The sequence below is a fragment of the Gymnogyps californianus genome, chromosome 11, assembly GCF_018139145.2.
Source record: "Gymnogyps californianus isolate 813 chromosome 11, ASM1813914v2, whole genome shotgun sequence".
Lineage (NCBI taxonomy): Eukaryota > Metazoa > Chordata > Aves > Accipitriformes > Cathartidae > Gymnogyps > Gymnogyps californianus.
Genome location: NC_059481.1, coordinates 22,616,765 through 22,639,502, shown reverse-complemented (window position 1 = coordinate 22,639,502; position 22,738 = coordinate 22,616,765). Strand labels below are relative to the sequence as shown.

General features: G+C 39.6%; 2 protein-coding genes across 3 annotated transcripts in view; both read right to left on the bottom strand.

Annotated features, from left to right (window-relative positions):
• Positions 1-8,771: 8,771 nt before the first annotated feature.
• On the bottom strand, positions 8,772-11,250 carry C11H15orf61 (chromosome 11 C15orf61 homolog). Its single transcript, XM_050903615.1, has 2 exons — positions 10,911-11,250; positions 8,772-8,986 (listed from the first exon to the last, which is right to left on the bottom strand). The coding sequence occupies exons 1-2, from the start codon at positions 11,248-11,250 to the stop codon at positions 8,859-8,861; spliced, it is 468 nt and encodes a 155-aa protein (XP_050759572.1). The 3' UTR covers positions 8,772-8,858.
• A 4,507-nt stretch (positions 11,251-15,757) lies between these two features.
• The window catches only part of IQCH (IQ motif containing H), a 70,878-nt gene continuing 63,897 nt past the window's right edge, over positions 15,758-22,738 (bottom strand). For both annotated transcript variants that reach the window (XM_050902991.1, XM_050902992.1), the window contains 4 exons: positions 21,893-22,018; positions 20,376-20,437; positions 17,388-17,496; positions 15,758-16,022 (listed from right to left, as the gene is read on the bottom strand). In XM_050902991.1, coding sequence (XP_050758948.1) covers positions 15,921-16,022; positions 17,388-17,496; positions 20,376-20,437; positions 21,893-22,018 — 399 coding nt within the window. In that variant the 3' untranslated portion in view covers positions 15,758-15,920. The remainder of the gene's footprint in view (positions 16,023-17,387; positions 17,497-20,375; positions 20,438-21,892; positions 22,019-22,738) is intronic.

Below are 22,738 nucleotides of genomic sequence, written 5' to 3'. Positions count from 1 at the left end.
TCTCAATGTTGGGGGAAAATTTGTGTAGCAAGAACACAGATATTTTTTAATATGTATCATAAAATATTCTTAAAGTTCAGTATTTGACTGCCCTAAGAATCTCCTCTTAAAAGGTTTCTGACACAGGAAGTTCAAGAATTCCAGAAAGCCACAGAAAAAAAATAATTAAACAGTCTGATTTTCTCCACTAAATCCAGATGACATGCTGTCAGCAAGAAATACGCATGGATTTCCTATTTATAATTACGTATCCAAAGTTACTGTCTATCCACAATGAAATAACATTCAAAATCTGCAAAGGAACAATACATCAGTTCTTTAATTACAAGAGGATCATGAAACCCATGTCTTTTATAAATTCTATTTTTATTTGTGGGGGAAAATATCCTCCACCAGTGCCACAGACTTCCAGGCTGGTCTTATGCTACAAGCGCAAGAACTGTCTCATTGCAGTCTGCTGCTGCTCTCTGCTGCTTTCCATTGCAGTTAGAGAGGACAGAGGAGATCTGGAGATGGCCACGTAAAGAAAATAAATGTTTGTTTTCAAGGAAAAGCAGAATGCTGACGCAGAAGAATACTAAAATTATTAAATTTGCCATGCTGCGGGATCTCACAGGAGTATCGGTGAGTGGTATGGAAAAAATGCTGTCCCCCACTGATTGCCTGGAACATGGTTATCATGATAATTTGCAAAGCCCTCAAAAAGTAAGGAAATAAGTTATTACTTGTTTCCCCTCTCTAATTCCCACTGCAAAGGAAGTTATCTAACACAAGCCATTTTCCATCTTTTCACTACCACAGACATCATATAATGAAGTTTTGAGTCCCTCTACCAAAACTCCATAAAAAGAAGAGGGAGGAAAGAAAGAGCTGACTCCCCTGGCTCTATTCGTGAATATTCCTGTTTCAGGACCTGTATCTAGGAGGTTTTCCTTGCCATGGGTGGAGGGATGCGGGAGCTCAATCTCAGGAGTGGATCAGGCTGATGCAGGTGAAAAATGCAGTGCTTAGAACTCACATAGTCCTCTTTACACAGCATTTCTTTACATACATGCTATGTGCTATTTTTATAATAACCCTTACAATATGCCCATTGTAAATATTCAGTGGAAATGAAAGCAGGTAAATTACGGCAGTTGCACTAGGCTGTATCAAGAGTTGAAGTGCACTACAACCAGCATTAGGACCCAAAATGAATTTCCTCTAGTCCTGTGCTCAGACCGTTGGATAGAAGGACATGAGGCACAACAAGGAAACTGAGGATAGAGTCAGAAAGTCCTAAGTTTTCATTATAGCTCCTACGGAGCATCTCCAGGAAATTTTAACCTCACTGCTACTAGAATTGGCCCAGCTATGACAGAAGAATAGCACGCATTTCCCATGTAACAGACTAAATAGTTAACATTTGTTAACTATACCTGCTAAATGTTATTCAACATTTTAACTATTGAAAATGTTTTGGAATACTGTATTACCTGTACTGTACTATATTACATGTAATTCAGATACAGTATATAAAACAGACTCAGAGGAATCAGAATCTAAATGCCAGTCCTTGGTTCACTAAATTCAATTTATCATCTCTGCTTCCTCCCTGTACCAGTTTCTAGATAGGTATTATAAATAACAAAGGACAAGCTCTTCATGTCCTAGAGAAAATGGCACTTGATCATTGCTTTAGTAGCACACATTTTCATGTCTTTTTTTTTTTTTAAGAGATTAATACATAACTTTCTATGTCGATAAAATAACGTATCCTGGCGAAATTCACCTTTTTTTCCTTCCCACATCTTCAGACTGCCAGTGAGTGCAGCAAACTGAATTCCCTTAGGCTTATGAAAGAAGTAGGTCAACAGTGTCCAGGCTTTCTAAACATATTCTTCTCTGAAATGCATCTCCTAGGAAAGAATCACCGAAGTGTACCAGCTTGATCAATACATGTATAGATTAAGATCCCTTAAAACCTGCATTAAAACTTGTAGAAAACTAGCTGTTTTCCTTCCATGCCTTCCCACTACCCCTTGCAGTCACTGTGCACGGGCTTGAACAGGCAGGAACACTTTGCACAGGCTCTCTGGAGGAAGAGGCAAAGGACCGTTGGTGAAGCAAATATCAGGAAATAAATTGATCTTACTTTCAATTCAGTGGGAGCAGAATCTGGCCTCAAATAGATCTTTTAAAACTCTTTCTCATAGTAAACTCATCTTGAACTAAAAAAAAAATAAAAATCCAACAGTAAACTTGATTTAGGCGGAATTATTAAATGTTTAGGTCTTGCTTTAAATAATGAACATATTTTGAAATAAAGCAGATTACAACATGTTTTATGTATATTTTAAAGGCTAGATATGATACCCAATTACTGAAAAATTACAACGTAAACTATACTAGTTGGATTGAGCAAAAACGGCTGTGTAAAGTTAATGGCGTTACTGTACCCCATCAGACCAGCTTCAGGGGCTGCGTAATTGTTCTTCTGTCAACCTATAAATTCTTGAGTAACAACAAAGTTATTGTGATTTTTCTTACTAAATAATTCATATATCACAAAGCATGTATATAACCAGGCCCATGAATCACTAAGCATGTAACAATCATATCTAATGGCATTTCTTCTTGTAAGAATATAAATAGGTTTGACTTTGTAATATTTTATAATCTTGTTCAAAAATTTCAAGTGTTCTTTAAAAGTGGTCTATTTTGAAATTTACATTTTAAACTTGAAAGTTTCCTTGATCAGACTTTTTGTCTGAAGGATTGCTTTTAATCATGTTTTACAGTTTTAATTCTATTAGGATTATTAATATCACTGAAAGTAATAAATTGGTTTTATAATGAACTAGAACAGGGCTCATAAACTGTGCTTAAAGTGATGCAATTGCTATTAAAATCACTCTAAGCCATACGTATTCTACCTTAGCAAGCAAACAGCAACCATAACGCATCCAAACAGGCTAAATTATAACACAGAGTATTCCATCATTTCAAACCTTAGTGGCTTCCTCTGTATTTTTTTAAATGCTGAACAGTTATATAATTTGAGTTTTGTGTAAGACAACCTCATCACTGAAAATGTTAATAATCTAGATCATTTATAAGGTGAACTCAGACAAAATCATGATCTCTTACAGTCTGCTGCAGAAAGCTCTCATGCTACACGGACATCATTACTTTCCAAAAACCTATCGCAGTGCATTTACTGGAACATTATGATGTATTAGCATAAATAATTAAGGTTAAACTACACTCATCTATGAGTAATAAATATTTTGTGATACATTAGCCCTCTTTATTTCAGCTGCATTTATTCACTTACTAATTCACAAAGGTCAGTAGTTGACATTGAGTGTCCCAATCATTAATGCAAATTTTGATGTTCTACTGCACACATACTTTATTTAAAAGACTTAAATGCAAACACAGTAATAACATCTTACTCCTTTCTAGAAATCAAAAAAATCTTTTAAATAAACTTGGAATATATTAGCGACAATTTTTAGTCTACGTTCCCCTTGCTGTAATGCCAAAGCTGCTGCTTTTTCTTAGGTGTATTTAAACTGACCAATACAGCCCAAGAAAGAGTAACATGACATCTGCTTCCATAAATATGTATATTTTGGGATGAAATCAAGACAACTCTCAGAATTATTAACTTACTTTTCTGTAGTGAACATGATTAAGGAGTTACAGCAAAAGCCAATTTAAATTAAATGGCCAAAGTAAATAATACATGAAGCAAAATCTCCTTTGTTTCAGGCAAAGTTGGTCTGAAGCAGAGGCATAAGGGCATTCAACTACTAAGAAATACCTAAGTTTCATTCAATAATAACATGCATCAGGGAGATCTATAATTATGGTTTGCAAAGAGATTTAGACATCAAGGATCTTTTTACTGCTATCAGATTCTCAAAGGGGACTATTTAGTCAACTCACACTTTTCTACTTCGTTTTTCTTGCCTATGGAATGATTGCAATAAATTCTCTTTCATCAGAAATTTTAAATCTGTCCATGACAAAATGCAGTAACGCTTCTGAGTGCTGGAAGAATGAACTCTGGATTCCTGTTCTCCTTTTCCAGAAAGCATTAGTAATGGAAGGAGTGTCAATAGGTTTGAGAATACTTACAGCTGAAGATAACCAGGCTGAGGCAAGCAACTTCTTAAAACCTGACATTTTTTGCTCATTCTCAGTCCCATTCTAGACATTCTTCCTACCAAATCCATCCTTCTCCATCTGAACACCACTCCACCCCTTCTGTTCCACTGAAACTGTTTTTGCTAAAGTCTCTCATTTACTCAGTACATTTGTCAGAGAATGAATGTTTCCTCCACTCCATTGTCCTGTAGGAGCTTCAGAAGTTCCACATCATCGTTCCCCTTCCCTTCTCCAACTTCTTTAGTCTCAGCAGTTCAAAAAAAAGAAAAAAAAAAAGTAGCCTTTCTCTCTGTTGATGAGTAATTAACTTGCCTTCCTACTCCACCACTGCCAAGTTGGAACTGCTTTGAGTAAGTAAATTAGCTGATATCAGTGTACTTTCCCATAAGAGCTCAGAAAGGACTGTCAGTTTCTCTCAAATGACTGACTCAAATTAAGGCTAAGGTTATTGAGGTAGTTACCATTTTACAGATTTTCAGTATTCATGCTGTTGATTGAGCACAAGTGAGCCTGGCAAGCCTAAGCAAGCACACCTGAAAGCTCAGACTTGCATACAAGCACAGGTACATCACTTTGTCAGACAGTTCTGTTGTTAAATTTGACTTACTGCTGCTCTACTTCGCAGGACTCTTGAGAAACTGAGATCTGTTTGTGCCTGCCAACTTTTGCATGCAGAGTAAGCACAAATATGCAAAAAAAAAGATCAAAGAAAAAACCCAAAAGATTCTACCTAATGCTGCTACGTGCTCAGAATTACAGTACTCAGAACCACACAAAGCAGGCTCAGGACGGATCTAACTTCTGCTTAAGTCAATGACAGGTCAGTTGGCTCCAGGTTTCTGTGAAGACTGGAGAAAAGCACTGGATATCGCTCCAGGGAAGGAAAGGAGATCAAGAAGAAGGGGACGCAGCAACTTATTTTTGAGACAATGTGAGAGTACTAATCATAAACAACTGGGAATATCGATCCTTACTAGTATTGAAATCTAGTATTAATTCACATTGGAAAAAAGTTAAGAACTTCACGTTGAAACTATGTCCACCTGAAGGTTAGCAAGTAGTACATCTTCTAGTGATAAAAGGAGTGCTATTATATGTAAAAATGATATTTAAGTACAATGAGCTGCCTAGAACATGTTTGCATTACTAGTCACAAAACTTCATTAAAACAAACATAAAAACACCTATGTGTTATCATAATTTGGAGGAGTAGGCAGTAACAAAAAACAGAATTTCTTGGGGTACTATCATTAGTGCTACACAGTCTCCAGTGAAACATTTGTCAAACATACAAAAAGGTATAAAAGTGAAATATAGTAATTAAGACCTGGGTTTTATCGATTGTGTGGCTTAAGTAATTTTTCACAACAAACATAAGATTTAATAAGTAGTTAAAGATCCTGACTTGGCTGTAGTCATTAGCATGTAATTGAACTGGTAAAAAAGATCAGTTAAACCTATGTTGATTACCACCTTATCTTTGAAAGGCAATTAAGGACCTCAATCATTGCAACAAGATTTGATTGTGCAGCCTTTATTGGACATTGATCTTTCAGCAAAGCGCAGTTACATTTTCCATTAATTTACAGTAACACAGTTTAACTCAGATACCTGAGACCATTGACCTAGGTAAGATGTAATGCTAAGCGCTCGTTTAGGTTAAGATGCCCCCAATAGTCATTACTGTTTAAAAAGACTGCTACAAGAAGTAGCTACCTGATCCTCTGGGTTTAGACTAAGGTTTCATTTATCTGAAGTAGTTGTTAAGTGAGGTGAAACAAAGCTCTCTGCCTTTTTATGTCATCTCTCACTCATTTAAACATCATTCTTGAATACAGTAAAGAGATAATTGAGGCAAGACTTACAAGATAAACTACGCCATTTCAAACAGAAACGGTGCAGATCAAATCTGTAAAAAGTTAGAAGGGTCATTTTATAGTTCAAACATCTATTAAAAAATAGATGTTGTGTGCATACACAACATACACATAGTATAATACATACAAAAAGGAAGCTGCTAATTAAAACAATTACAAGTAAATTATTCTGGACCAGAGGAATTAACAAAGCCTGGTTCCCTACAAGTTTGTCTTTCGAAGCAACGGGGTTACAAGACAACCCGAAAGGACCTTACAGGCAAGAGACAGCAGTTAGGTGCTACACATACAAATAATGCATCTTTGAACAATTAAACTGCTAGAAGCACATCTTTAAAGCCCGCTTCAGGGACACTCTTCAGTTCAAGCATTCAGACTTCTCCACAACAGAAGACCCTGCTCTCCTCATACTGGAGCACACCTTCAGGAGCTGACTGCCACAAGGCAAGAGTTTATGGTGATGGGGATTAGAAAGGTAAAGCAGGAAAGGTTCAGCTGAGAACTACACACTGCATGCTCATCCTTGCTTGCCATTCCCATCTTCCCCCGAGCCTTACAGAAATTTTTTAGACAAGATGGTATGAATCTTCTTGGATCTTCTTGGCCCTCAACATCTCCATCTTGCATTCAGGCCAAAACTTAAGATGTGATACAAAAAGATACGAAGAAGTAGGTATTTATAAGAAAAGGAGAATGAAAGCCAGATGAAGTATTTACCTTTGGTTGAAGACAAGCAAGTAGGCTTATATTCATACTTGAAAATTATTTCTGTCATGATTTAGTAACTCAAGCGTTATCCCTTATAAATAGCATATTTTCCCTCTTAAGTACTATAACAGGTCACATAGAAGCCTTAATGAAATGAATGAATGATACTATATTTGCACTCTGCCCTCAGACATCTTCTAGTTCATCCTTTAGCATGATCAACTTCATAAGAGCAAGAGGTCTATTGATTTTCATGTAATACAAGAAAATATTACATGTGCTTAATTGTTACACAGTGAGATCATTGAACAAGAAATCAAGTCTCTATTTAATGCTGCAAGCAGCACAGAATTGCAGTAATCAATAGGGTAGTTTGTCAAAGATGTTCTCTAAGGAGACTTGCCCATCACTGCATGGACAAGGAGTCATGTTGCCTGCATTTATTGAAAAACAGGTAAGCAAAGTCAGCAGTACACATTATCAGAAATCAAACAAGCTGCAGTGAGTGGAGGTGCAACTCCAATGAAGAGCTGTATTTATAGTCTGGTAATTAAAAACCATTTTATCAACCTCGTGTTGAGACTAAACCTTTACAGCAAGATATTGACAAGATCCGTGGCAATGAATGAGCAGTATTTGACTTTAAACTTATGAGCTGCAGTTATTTAACTTTATCCAACACAGTGAAAATCAGTTCTGGAAAAATGCTAACAGTCACTTTTATTATTAACGAGGCTTCTTGTAATACCGACTCTTCATCTGTGAGACCCATTTAACTTGTGTCAAAAATATTCTCCAAAATTAAATAGAACAGTACAAGCGCTTCTCTGATTAAAGTGTTGTTTAGTATTGCTTTTAGAAAAACCACGTGTATTGCTTCATTAAGTGGGAAACAGTTCCATTATCTGGAATTAAGTAAAAAAGTATTTAAATGAAATTATACTGTAGTCATAGCTTGATAATCATTTATTTAGGCATAGTGATTACCCTCCAAAAACAGTACCTACCCATTTTACATTTATCTTCCTATTTAGGAAAACTGGAATAATCAACTTACGTCACCAGACATGGGATTTGGAATAGACAGCATTATTTGCTGGCACTAAAACTAAGCACCAGTAATATATCCTGTACAGGTGTTTCTGTTGTTTGAACTCACTATCCAATAATTCCATACTTCCACTATCCAAATAATTCCCTAAAAGCTTTTTCTTTGCCCAGGTTCCCAACTGAACTGCAGTCATTCCATCATTATATGTGCCTGTTACAGCTGTGCTCAGTTACAGCTGGAGAAATCAGTTATTTTGCATCCAAAAAATGAGGCTAGTATTCTTCTCATTCTCCTGTACCAATTACAAATATCAGCAATTTGTAAATTAGCGCAGGGGACTAAATCTTCTAGATTAGTTAGGTTTTGTTACTTACCTATAAAGCAACCAAAAGAAAAAAAAAAAACAATGCAGATATCTGGAGTTCAAAAATTGCAAAAGATACAAGCATAAAACATATTTTAGAGATTTTATTTAAATATCATTTGAAGAAATGTGATACAGCCATTTTTAACTTCTTAGGGTGGTATTTTTCCAAAGAGTCTTCCAGGCAATTGTGAATAGTCAGTGCCATGGATTCATTCAAACATGCTTGCAACTATGACAATTAATGCATTATGAAACATCTAGTCAGAGTTGAAACCTAGGCAGCTTTATCTTTTCAGAGACATTCTGAAAATATCTAGCATTTTCACAGTTTCCTTGCCCGCAGGCTACAATTCAGTTGTCTCAAGCTGGCAGATGTATCTCTTTAAATTATCACAAGTTTGTTCAGCAGTACTAGTCACTGACTGCCGTAAATTCTTAATACCCTTAGAAATATTAATTCTTCTCCCAAGCCTTCTACTTTTTCAACTTTACTGACCTCTGCAAAAATAAATCTTTTATGACCAAAAAGTCCATGAAGCTTACTGAAGACAGCATGTTAAGTAAAAGAATACACTGTAAAAAAAAAAAAAAAAAAAAAAAAAAAAGAGTTGCCTTCAGTTCTTTTTAGTCAAAGGCAGTAGATATTGGTAGCAGCTGTACCCAGAAACCCACCAAATGACAGGTACTTGAGGGCATGATTTCAGTACATTGCACCTTCATCTTCTTTATTTAGAAAATAAATAGTAACTGGGCCATGACTCGTATGAACAGTCTCTGTGACACTGACAAAGAACCAGGAGCCAATTCCATATAGTAAAGTTGGGATGCCTAAAAAGACAAAAACATGTTACATACAAAGATAGCAAGCCAGGAAAATTAAAACCACCTATTAATAGTAAAGAATAATGACTCCAAAATTAAATTAGAGGAAAAGCATTCCTGTAAAAGCTGCCTTATTAACATTTTGCCTTTACTGAAATGCTTACAAGCAGCTATCAGTACATAATACCCTTCTTGTGTATCAAGCACACAAGAACCAGAAAGCAGCTTAAGAAAAGCAGCAATACAAAGGAATTAATAGAAAAAGAAAATGGGAGGATAGCAGTGTGAGAGAAGTGAAACACGGTCACGAATACAGCCTGATTTCTACCGATTAAAGAAAAAAATATATATCCGAACACTAAAACACAAACTCCCTGGACATCCACTTAGTTATCAGTTCAGAGTTTGTCTATGTATCAGAGTAGAGAGAGGAAGGAAAATAGGCAGTGACTTCATAGACCAACATGAAGCTGCTCTTGGGAAAATTACATCAGTAGTCAAGACTACCAACTCCAACAAAACTGGAATGAGTAGAAAGGTGTATATATAAAAAGTGCCATCATGTTTAGCACTGCCGAGTTACCCACCTATTACAGACAACAATCTTTTACTTAATATAGGGAAAAAAATTGAGATTAATTTAAGCCCTGAATTCAGTAATGTACAGAAACACCAAATTTAACGTGCTTAAAGTTACCCAAGTGCTTAAGCTAGATTCTCAGAAGAGAGAGATGAGTTGACTTTTTAATCATGCTTGCTCATCATTTAAATATGAAACATGCATGGTAGCTGCAAGACAGATGGGGAAGATAAAAGGTCTGACTATGCGGAGGGAAAAATAAAATCAGATTTAAAGTTATTATTAAGAAATCAATCTTTGTGATTATATTTTCTCACTATGTCAGTTGGAAAGACCAAAAAATGAAGACTAGCAGACATGTTTTGTAAAAAGTCACTGAAGACTTGCAAAGCCAATGAGATTTATTTTTTTAAATGAAATATGAAAACAAGAAACTGATGAAATTAGTTATGCGACTGTCACCATTTCAATAAGTGTTGCATCCGTATACTAAGTTTTGGATAATAATGTATTTCAAAACTTATCTATATCCATTTTTATATTAATAAGGTAGTGATAGAGCCTTTTAGTTATAAGCATTTATATTACAGAAGCACTTTCAGATCAAGAGTCGTCCGAGTCCTCCACTACATTAGACACTGCCTGTATGTGAGATGCAAAAAATTAGCCCAGGCACTTTCTAAGAAACAAACTGTTTTGCTTCATCTAGCGCTCGTGTATTTGCTTAGAGGACAGAATTGCATCCACGGTAACAGAACATAGATTTTTAGCTGGAAGATGATCCATACCAACTGATGTTAGCCATTTCAATAACAAGCGCTCGCGCGTTTGCTTTAAGGCGGTTTAATTTTTCTCTCTCACAACTGGACAGAGAAACACGAACTCGGCAAAACCCCGAAGAGTATCGATTTACAGCTCTTGCGTCTTCACAGCTGCTGAAAGCTCGGGCATTTTGTGATTCGTGTTTCCTTACGCCGCCTGGTCCGACCCGGTGGGGGCGGAGGACGAGGCACCGCAAGCGGATTCACTCACCTCAGAGGGAGAGGAGCAGGGAGGCGAGGCGCTGCCCGCAGCCAGAGGCGCCCGGCAGGTCCCCGGTCAGAGCCCCCGTCCCGACTCCCGCGGACACGGCCCCCACCGGCCGTTTTTACCTCAACCCTCACCCTGCGTCCCCCTTCCCGCGGCCGTCCCTTCTGCGAGGGGCGCAGCCAGCCCGCCGCAAGCGCCTCACTCCACCCGCCGGCTGCAGGAGAACGGCAAGAACCGGGCCGGGGGCGGGGGGGAAGCACCTCACAGCCGGCGAGGTAAGCGGAGGGGAGGCCGCAGAGCCCGCCCGGGAACACGACTCACCGGCATTGAGGACCTTGAGGGCGGTGAAGGCGGCGTTCTGTAGCGCCAGGTCCTGCGGGGCGGCGCGGGAGCAGTGGTACTTGATGAAGGGGAAGCAGCCGGTGCGCAGGATGTGGTAGTTGGCGCCGTTCACCCGCCAGTTGAAGTGGGAGAGGCCGAACTGGTCGTTGCGCACGGCGCTGTACTTGACGCAGTACGAGGTCCAGTGGGGCAGGCCGCGCTGCCGCAGGTGCTGGCTCAGCACCTCCGAGGCGGCGGGACGGGGAGGGGGGGACGCCACCGTCCCCCGCCACAGCAGCAGCCCCACGGCCGCCTCATGCAGCCGCCTCAGCGCCCGCATCCCGCGGGGCCGCACACACGCACCCCCACCCCCGCACCGACGGCTACGGCCGGCGCGCCTGCGCCACCTCGGCGCCTGCGCCGGCCGCACACAGCGGCCCGCCAGGAGGGCGGTGGCGGTGGCAGCGGTGCTCGTCCGTGGAAGCGGCGGGGCTGGCTCTGCCCTGTGGGTGCGAGGGATGAGCGGGGCGGTGTGGTGTGTGCGGCTCCGTGAGGGGAAGGTCCGGGCAGAGGGGGGAGACCCGCGAAAGCTTCGCGCCGGAGCCCCCCGCGCTGAGGTGAGGCCGTTGCTGTGTGAGGCGGCCGGGGCAGCCCCGCGAAGCGAGGGGAGTGAGGGAGTCATCCTGCCCGCCACAGACCGAGAGAGGTGGGCCACTCGTCGCTACGGCGGGGCGCCACGTTAGCGCTCGTTACGGCGAGTGAGAACATCACAAAGATATGGGGCGATTACCTTTTTAGAAGTGGTTTTGTTGGCAGCGTGCGTGCCGAGGGGAGCACCCTCTGTGTTGCTGGCACATCTCACAGCTGCGGCATCGACCAGGTTAACGTGCGCTCAGGGAAAAAAATGTATTAAGCTGCATTGGTTATACTTGGTGAAATTTGACAGTGATAGCAGGTTAAAAGTACTTTGAAAGCGTTAGACCCTTTCGAAGGGAAATATTTTGAAATCATAGCCAATATTCCATGACACGATTCTTCTAAATAAAAGCGAAGGTTTTGAACCATTAAACATTCTATTTGAGAAAAAAAGACTGTACAGAAGAGTAAACAGAAATGGGAACAGATTCTTCCTTTTAATAATTGCAAGCAATATCTCAAACTCAGCAATCTTAAACCATTGAGCTATGTAGTATGAATGTGCTAATTAATCAATTACTACCCAACAATGTACCCTGTTTATTTACTGTAATGTACTACATGTGGGTAGAACCAGTAATTATTAATCATTGTCAGTAACAAATTTGACTCAAGTTCACCTTCCTATAATTAACAGAGCATATAGTTAGCTTTAGTATCTTTGTTTATTAGTGGCAACAATGACTGAGGATAGAAAAGAAGTTGGAATCTGAGACTGTGGCTCACTATGGTGAAGGGCTGAACTAGTAATATATTATGCCTTAAGAGTGATATTCTGCTGTTCTATTTCATGGTCAAAATTACCTCCTATAAAGCTATTGCCTATAAAGTGGACATATGACAATTACTTTGATTTTTAAAAGTGTTTATTTCAAGATATTTTGCTGTTAACTTTGCGTTGCTCTTATTGTTAAAAGTGCAAGAAGAAGGGAAGAATCCTTCAGCCTCTGGCAGCACAACCTCACACTGGTTAAGGGAACGTGGATGCACCTCTACTTGCACAACGTACTACAAATGGAATGAAGTAGCATCTGTATTTACCAGTGCATAGCAAAATATTGCATGCTTCAAAAGTCTGCAGGACTCATGACCGAACATCCTAAAGATGAGGCTAGAAGTATTATGAAGCATTCTTCCAAATGTCTTCTGTTACTAGTAATTGGCTGCACAATTCAGGTCTCTGTGTTCATTGGATTCTGGTATAGTCTGATCATTTTTACATCAAAACAGTCTCCTGAAATGCATATCTTTGTGATGAAGCTAAAAACCAGACTAACCATTCTTCAGTCGAGTTGATACATTAAATTACATTCATGAAGGTTGTCAATGATTGTAGTGCCTAATCTTTAGCACCTGATTGCTGTAACAAAATCTGTAATCTAAAATGAAATACAGAGGATCTGTATACCATAAGAAGGAGTACCTCAGATCTAGGATAGGTGACTTGTTAAATGGGAAGTGATGTTAGGTAATCACTGTGAAATGTTGAGGACCAGGTTAGTCTTAAAATTCCAGGGATTTGTTACCTTAACCTAGACTGAAGGTGGTAAATTCTCCTGAACTATCTGTTTGAATGAGGTATTAGAGATCTTTCAGGAAATGGGTAGGATGAATACTTTATTTCAGAAGACATCTGGAAGTTGTTGTGCTGATGAACTGCTTTTTTTCTCTGTGCTCAGAGTTGTCATACTAAATGTGGAAACTTGGGCTGAATGCCCCCCCCCCCTTTTTTTTTTGGCAGGGCTTTAAACCCAACTATCTAAAAAGGGAGACCCAGTTTCCAGTATCAACTCCAGGTAATGTTCTCTCAGGAGAATGACCTGAAATGGGTAGCACGTGTGCTACAGACAGTATGTCAATTCTTGCAAAAACAAAATCCATGAAGTGCTATCAGCTGAACGCACATCTTCATTTGCAGCTCTGGCCCATCAGGAGCATGAAACCTTTAATTGTCTGCATCTTCTGCAGTCGATGCCAAACCCCACTGCCCCTCATCTCCTTCCACAAGCATTCCTCCACACCTTGCAGCTGGGGAACCAGCTTGGGCTTTTGCTGTCGTTTGCTGCAGAATTCTTTGGCAGTTTCTGATGAGCAGCCACACCTGAGCCACCTTTTATCTTTCCATTCACACTTGCTCTATTTTCTTCCCAGTCTAGATCATGTTCTGAAATTCAAGCTACAGTTCAAGAATTCCTTTAGTAAGTGGGAATAAATAATCCCGTTGTGTGAACAGGGGAATCATGACTATATTTCTCACTTTTTTTTTAAGATTATAATTTCATTTTATATCTGCTGTATTGCTAAAAAAAAATACATTTTTGGCACCAGCAGCATGGGAGTTGAATGTGAGAGACTGTAAAGCAGTTTCAATCCTTCCATCAGCTCAACGCTCAGAAGTGTTAATAGTAATTAAAAACTTTTTTCCCTCAAAATACATTTCACACTTTGCACATACTGAGAAATCTCTCTCACCATGGGAACTTTCAGGTCACTTGTTTCCTGCAAAAACAGGTACAGTTTTCTTTTGTCAGAATAGAACAAAGACATAAGGAAGTGCAGGTTTCATTTACTCCTAGGACACTGCAGTCTATTAAGTGCCAGTGAACTAATGAGCCTCTCAGACCTTATGTTGTTCTGGCTTGGATCAAGGCTTAATTTTCCTTAACCCTTTAGAAACTAGCTGACTCCTAGGTTGGTACTGCTGTGCTCTCCTATGCCTCCTTTCCCCCAGGATATTGCTTCTACTGATCAAACTGGGACATTATATAGCTTGGGTATAGAGCTAGATGAGCAATCTACAAAGAGCTTCTTAGCAGTAAAATAGGAGAGAGTGCATCATAAATGCAGTGAGGAAAAAGTCAGAACAACGGACTGTTCTGCAGCCCCTCAAAGGAGAACAGAGAACAAATATGTCATATCTTGTTGGAAGAACTAATAAGCAATTATACTGTGCTTTTTGGCATATTATTTCTTGGCAAGTGAGAGATCATTGTTGTACCTACCACAGCCAAAAATACCTCTGTTACTTTCATTTCCAACCATAAAGAATAAAGACTTCCAAGAAGCTCATTCATGGGCTAAATTTCACGTTAGAAAAATCTGTGTGGGCTCTGGTATATCCAAAACCAAGACCATATTGAGATTACATGTAAGAAAGGAACAAAAACAAACAAGCAAGAATTAAAAATATTCTTTTAGGTTTTTATTTGAAACAGGGATCAGCATTTATGCAAACGTGCTCATCTGCAATTAATTACTTCTGTGACCAAAGTAGAAGAGAAAAAGGCTAACACAAAAGATAATGTATGAAGCTAACGGATCAAAGACTCGGGCATCGGAAAAACTGGGCACTGATCTCCTGCAACTGCTTGGTCACATTCATTATTCATCTTAAAAACTGGTTTTGCCTGAGCTTTTTGGGAAGTAAGCTCAAAGGTACTTGCCATGCTTGGGACAATAGTATCCATCCAGTGGAGAAGATGCACTCTTCTATAGTAAAATTTAGAATGTGTTGTCTGTTGGGATATTAGAGATTTGATGGATAAAGATAATTTTACAAATGTAACTGTGGTCCTTCAACATAACGGTGCACAGCAATTGTGACAAAAAAAGTCACCAGTATCTGAAATACAGAATCTATCTGATGGACAGATAGATCCGCTAAAGTCATGGTATACTGGGAATCATAGTACAATTGTAATGCCCTCTCAGAATCTATTGTTGAACTAGTGCTATTACTATTATTTTTGATCATTTGAAAATGAACATAAAACAACCGCTGCAAAAATCTGTAGATAACGAAATAGCGGAATGATAACAATACGGACAATCAGTTCTGAAGAGGAATCTGGGTTGCTGGCCTTACTGATAAGATGGCACTTCAGTGTATTTATTTATAGGCAGAAGAACACTGGACCTACTTTCACGTCAGAAGCCTCTATTTTAGAAGACAATAGGTTTGAAAGGGAATTTCGGGTTAGGGGACTCTCTTCAATGGAGTATGACCTCCTAGTCTGATTTAGTGACAAAGACGGCGTGACCCCTATTAATAAGATTTTAAAAACAGATAGTGTACTTCAGGAAGGACCATATGAACATCAGGGGCATTCATCATGATCCTCTGCTTTTCAACAGTTTATTTTTGTGAAAGAAGGGATATTCTTCTAAACACCGCACTCGGAAATCATGAAAATATACTGTCTCGGTTAATATTACCTCGCATGCCAATGCAGAAGGAAAACCAAACCTGTTCTTACAGATGAGAAAGCGTTTCCAGAAGCATAAAGAATAAGGCACTTAAACATTTTCCGTTAACTATTCTTTCAGAGCATCTGCTTTCAAAGGTTGCTCTTCTTCCAATTTCAGTTTGTTTTCTGCTGTAATTCCTAGAATTGCTTCAATATCTTGAATTGCCATCTGTAACAGATTGAAGGAATACAAGTTATTTAATGGGCATTATAATGCAATCTAGCAGCCAAAATGCACAGCTGGTAGTACTTGCCTTGAAAAGGTAACCAGTGTTACACAGGACATGATGCACCAATTAAATTTACTATTACTTTGGGGACAGTTGGGGGAATTATTAGTAAATACGTACAAATCTCAGGTAAATGAAAAATACAATTCATTGCAATTTGTACTTCTAATTAACTAACAGGTGTTCTATTTCACATATGTAAATCATTGTTAACTCACTATCAAGAAGAGTTCCCTTTTATGTTTTTCTTCAATGGTTGCTTTTCACTCATATTGAAAAAAGGGGTTTTTTTGTTTGTTTATTCTGTAACGTTGAAATTTAATTATATCTTCTCTAAAACTGTCATTTCACACTCTGCTTGTCAGAGGAAAATATAGTCTGAGTTAACGCTGGAAAGAATCTGATATAAATTCTGTGATGTGATTTAAGATACAAATCTGTAACGCAGTGCTCCCCTTCACCTTTCTATAAAACGCTTGCAGACGGGATCTTAGAAACTTTTTATAAAGTTAAAGGTGATAGAGTTTAGCAAAAGAACTCCCTCTGGAAAGTTTAGCTATTCTCTGGAATCAAAAAGCAGCATTGTAATGAGTGCTTGTTTCAGGGCACGGGGTTGGACTCATTATTGCTTTACTGTCTCCTTTTGCCAGCAAGGTCGTCACAAAGGAGCTTCCGAGTAAAGGTGGGCGCTGCTGGGGGAACGTTCCCAGCGTGACAAGCCCCAGCGCTTTGTCCTGCCTCCCCCCGCACCACCCCAGAGCATCCTCTGGCACTCGGGGATGGGCGCTGCGGGCAGATTCAAAGAGCAGAGAAAATTGGGAACAAAATTGACTTGCGAAATTGATGGCGGGGTGAAAGATGTGAACTAATGGAATAAGTACTCAGTGGCTGCCTGCTTAAAAGAAATCACTGTTAATAATCTAAGGAGCTATTATAAACTGAGAAGTTTGTTTCTAATTTAAGATTCCTACCTTGATGGTGTCCCTTTAAAATAAAACAGACAATTGTGACAGAACTGTCTGAGGCAGTGCCAATAGCTCCTTTGCTCTTACAAAGGACAGTCAGGAGCATTACATTACAAATAATTTCACGCTAAAGTATGTCTCTTTTCAAAGAAGAAGTTTCAAACTTAAATTTAACTAACGGGTTCATTGGGAGACTTACTATATTGACCTAGACACTGTAAAATACATACCGCTAACAATAAAAAAGGAATGGTTTAGCACTTGTTTATGATACAGCATGAGGTATTTTCAGCCCTTGTACAGAAATTAACCAGGATCGTTAGTTAATTAACACCTCACCTTAAAATTGGTCTCGCCTTGCATATTAGGTGCTGATATTTCTTGATGGATGATGAAGAGATTGCGAGCAAAGGTCATGAGGACCCCCTGGAGATCCTCTCCGATTGTTCTGTTAATGATATCCAAACAAATGAGTTTACCAATGATTCCCTTCACATGCTTAAAAACAATCGCCCTCTCATTTGTGCCTGTCTGGTGATGGAATTTAATGAGTATTTTCAATCTCACAAGGTGGCAATCTTCAGGGAGATATGAAAGATGAGGCTCCATCTTAACTTGTCAACAGAAAGGATTTGTGTAATAAATAATTTTTATTAATCAACTTAGCAGAAGTGAGCAGTAAGGTTTCAGCTACTCCAAGTAAAAGGCTACCGTTGAGTTAGGACTGAGACAGTAGAACACTTTAAACACCTAGATTCGTTCAGAAGAACTGTTGCTTCTGCCTACAATTTGTGAAAGACGTCTGAAAGAAATTTCAGCAGCATCAGCATTTCTTAGATTGTTGTAGCTTTTGAGGCTTTGGTTTCTCAGTGGTACATACAGACTCTCAATACGTACGATCTTACGGGACAGGATATTACGCTGAGGAAGGATGTACCTCATTTACTGACTGGAACTGACGATAGATCTCCAATGTAGTAAAAGGGATGATAATTCACAGAGATGTTTCAGGTATTTCAGTGATTTTGTAAGCTCAAACTGAAAAGTATTTCCAAATTAAGATCATGAAATTGCATTGAAAATCTGATGGAAGACAAATCTGGGATCAGAATGTATGGCAAATATATTTGAGAGTATTCTGGTAATATATTAATAACTGCCAATTCAAGCTGGTCATCCAAGAGGTATTGGTATGTTTCTTACGGGGGAGCAACTACTGATGTATTGTTCCAAAGGAGTTAGCAAGAATGTAGGTAGGATGCAGTATCTCTAACATAAGGACTCCATTTTCCACGGTACGTGGCTAACGGAGTGAAATCGCACAAACGGGGACAAGCCGATCGAACAGGTCAGTCACTCTGAAAAGGGCAGGTCCTTCTCCTCTCTCCAGTTCCTCCCCATCTATCTTGCACAACTCTCACGCTCACGAGACACCCCTCTATGGACTGATTCTATCTCAGCCTCACAGAAAACCAATCCAATAAAAGAAAGCTTTCCGCTGAGTTACTGAGCTGCATCAACTCCTGAAGAGGTGTAAAAGTACCAGAGACAATGCAAAAGGAGGGTCAGGAGGGAGGAGGACTTCATAGCTGGGGTCAGGGAAGGAAGGAGCTCGCCTTTCAGCATCAGTGGGCTGTCAGGAAAGTTGAGCAGCTTATGGAACACTTTCAGATGCCTAAATCACTTTTTAAATGGCTCCTGTAGACATTTGACGAGTTCTCATTTAGTGATTTTCTTGCAAATTTATCTTACAGCTCCATCACGTAAGCTGCCTACATTGTGACTGCAGGTGAGTGCAGTATGGTATAGGAATATCTAAGCTTTAAACAAATCTGACTCACTTGTATGCTACCAATAGCCTCATCCACAAGGAGCTCAGTACAGGCTGAAAGAATCATAGCCCTAGAAACAATCTTCGGGATTCATTTAGTCCATTCCCTGTGCTAGGGCAGGATCAATGCTACTTATATCATCCTGACAGAGGTTTGTCTAATCCGTTACTAAACACCGCCAATGACAACCGCACCGAACAATCTAATTAGTTCTTCTCTTCCCTCGCTATCAGAAATTTTTCTTATGCTAAACATGAATCTTTCTTGCTGCAAGTTAAGTTCATTTCTTCTTGTCCTACTAGCAAAGACATGGAAATCAGATTTTTCCTTCCTGCAGAGGCTTTCTTATGTGCTTGAAGACTGTCAGCAGATCTCACTTCTGCCTCCTCGCCCCCGCCCTCTTTAGACTTGCCTTGCAAGTCATGCTTTCTAGAACTCTCAACATTTTCATTGCCTCCCTCTGAGTAGAATGGAAGGATTACTTCCGATGTCTCCCAGGTTATATTGTCTACCTTCTTCCAGAAGATCATGACATCGTGACTTGCAGGCAGTTTGTAAGCCACTGTAACTCACAGATCCGTTTCTGCAAAGCTAGTTGTTCCTCATACTCATTACTGCTCTCTCAGTGTAATTTCTTGCACCTGGTTGCAACTGAACATCATTCTATTTTTCATGTTGTTTCTTCAGTTTGTCAAGATCATTTTGAATTCTATTCCTGCCCTCCAAAATACTTGCAGTCACATCTGGCACTGGAGGAAGCTGTTTTCTTATCCAGGTCATTAATGAAATAGCTCCAGCATCAAGGGAATACAGAACAGCCTGAGAACAGACCGTTTCAGCCCCTCACTCATTACGTCCTATTCTGGCAGTAAACTTTACATAAATTCTCTCTGAGGAGACGTTTTCAATCGGTGTATAGTAGATTTGTGCAGATTATGCTTTCTTAGACTTCTTAGGAGAGCTTCACATGTCTGCAGAATTACTAAATTATCAGATCTGCTGTCGCCTGACTGCCATTGATCACTTTGTGAAGAACAATATAAAAAGGCATTAAATTTCAACCATCTTTGCATCAGGTACAGTTAGGTTTTTAATAATGCTGCCTGCAAAAGTAAGCCTGTGCTAATCCGTGTGCTCTCACAGCTAGATTGCTATTGACGGGGAATCTAGCTCTTGTAAAGCTAATTGCAGCAGGTCTTTAGTCTGCCATGCAGTCAGCCTTTGATCTAAGCAGATTCCTGTACTTTTTTATTACTAAAATGCTTAAAGCCTCCCTCAAACTTTTCAAAAGGCCGGTCTTACAAGAAGTCATTATACTTTCCCAAACAGTAGGAGACAGCCAGTGAACTTGAGTGCGTGGTGTTCAGAGTGTTCATTGCCTTCATGCCCTTTGTCAGAGCCCAAGCCAGCACACGCTGTGGTGTCGCTCTCTTCATTCGGATCGAGTGCGTTCCCAACTCTTTATCAGACTGGGGAACTGACAGTGTATACTCACATCATTCCCAATCTGTATCGCTTCTGATCTTCATACAATATAAAAACTGTTCCCTGTTTTTCCTGTTAAATATAAAGACAAAGTTGCTTTAATTATTCCTAAAATAGTGATAATTATAATAAATAATTATACAGGGACAGTAAGTACATAACCGTATCTAAGAAAGGCTAGTTTTGAATTGTAGTGCATTATTGCTCAGTGTAAGTAGATTATTGCTTTAACTAACTTATTGTGGAGAATACAATACATTAACTTTATGTAAATAGAATACTTACAGCAGAGTCTATTCAATAGCAAATATTTTTGTTCCAAAGCAGTAAGAGATGGTCATAAGTATCTTAAAAATTATCTCCTTACACAGTTATTTTTATCAAGAGACAGGTTAACCCCTAAAAGCCTTACCACACTTAAATTGAAAGACAGTGAAAATAGGTTTTCCTGTTCTTAAAGCTTATACTTCACCTTAGATATACACGGGACACGAACTTCCATCAACCTTCCGCTCTGGTTCATCGCGGGCCTGATACTGGCGACAGTTTGGTCAGCAGCAAAACTCACAGTTTGATTTTTAGATGCGCTAAGGGACTGTTACCGCATGTCACTGAGAGGTCTCATGAGCTGGTGCCATCCCTGGGGAGGGTTTATACTGAGAAAACACGCAAAACTCTGCATTTCCCAGTGAAGCCCTGTGCCCTAGGATCTGAAATCTCTCTCTGCTGTTCTGTCTCGCGTACCGTCTTCTAAGCTCTTACATTTCGTTCTTTTACAATTCTGTTCACAAGCCTTAAGCACGCTCTTTCCTAGCAAAGCCTGCATTTTCATTTCTTCATTCCTTTCTGTTCTCCATTATCACCCGACCTCTTGGCCTCTGAAGGTCTGTCTTCTCTTATGGGTGCAGAGGTGTGTGAAAGGGCCACATGATGGCCAAGTGCTCTCGTGAAAACTCAGCGCTAGCATGGTCCTAAACCCAGGCACAGCTCCTGGCCGACAGCCATAATCCTTTTTGCCCGCAGAGCCGTGCGAACAAACCTGCCGGGACAGCATTCTCTCCATAGTCTCCCAGAGAGACACCGTCTCACTCCCTGTTGTGTAACATAAACATGTTGTAATACTCTTCATCCTTCACTGCTTCCAGTCTTAAGCCAAACCAGATAGATATCTCAAGTACTGCAGTTCTTCAAGACTTACACCCCAGCTAAAGTAAGCTGACAGGTAAGTGTTATACTACTAGACTCATTTGTACAGGAACTACCAAAGACCCTTATGCAATTTAGAGTTCATTAATTAGTGTCATGAAAACAATTTAAAATAAAACAATTCTGATTTACACCAAGTCCTCTTCCAGAAAACTGTAGAGCAACACCTTGCTGTGTTTTCAGCAGAACACTTAAACATTATATTACGCTAAACAGAACACTTAAACTTTACATTGTGCTAAGTGGTTTCACCATATTAGAATTTACATACAAAAATTACGCAGAGTGAATATGGCATTTTCTAATCTTTCCCGTTCGTACCTGGAGGTCAAATCCAACACCATGAGCTTTACACATCTGGAGGAAAACATTATAGTAGATTACTGAAAGGCTGGAGTGCCTCAGTTGACTGCTTGCTACTGCACACCGGTTGCTTTTTGGAGAAGGCTAGAGAAAACAACACAGGATTTTTTATTTTCATACCAGTTTATATCAGAAACCAACGATTTACTATTTAAATGGCTTTTTCTCAGTGAACTCATGTAAGTGTGGAGTAAGACTCCATTTGGAGGAATTCCTGTTCATCACAACGTCTATTGAACATAGACATTTCCATGCAGCAAAATTAAATCCTCACCTCACACTGTACGTAAAACCTTGCATTAGAGATCAGGTCTACAGAATCACTCTTTATGACCCACATTTTGATATTTTCACAGCTTCATTGGTAACTGAGCCCTGGGAAATCGTTCTAAGTGGATCCTCTGAATCCATCCTGCCCTGTGGTAACATACGTTGTTCTAGAGTCAGCTCTTCTCGACAGCAGAAGTTCCAAAGCAGATACTGGGTAGTTTTTGAAATGGGATTTCTCCAAGACTGAGCATTCTGCTACAGCATTAGTGTGCGTAATTTTTTCAGCAAGTCTTTGAGGAGACTAGGTGCAGTGACTCCAAGGAGCTATACAGCTGATACCAGTGGAGTTCAGACTGTGGCTAAAAATCAGTACTGCATTTGAGTTTAAACTCCTACCAGTGCTTAGGACAAAAGAATAGCGATGTTGCATTGAGTAGAACTGCATAGAGATGTTCTCCTAAACCAAGGCTTTCCTGTGATGTTATTTTTAATACTGGACTGTTCGTTCAGAGTGGGGATACTGCACGTTGAAGC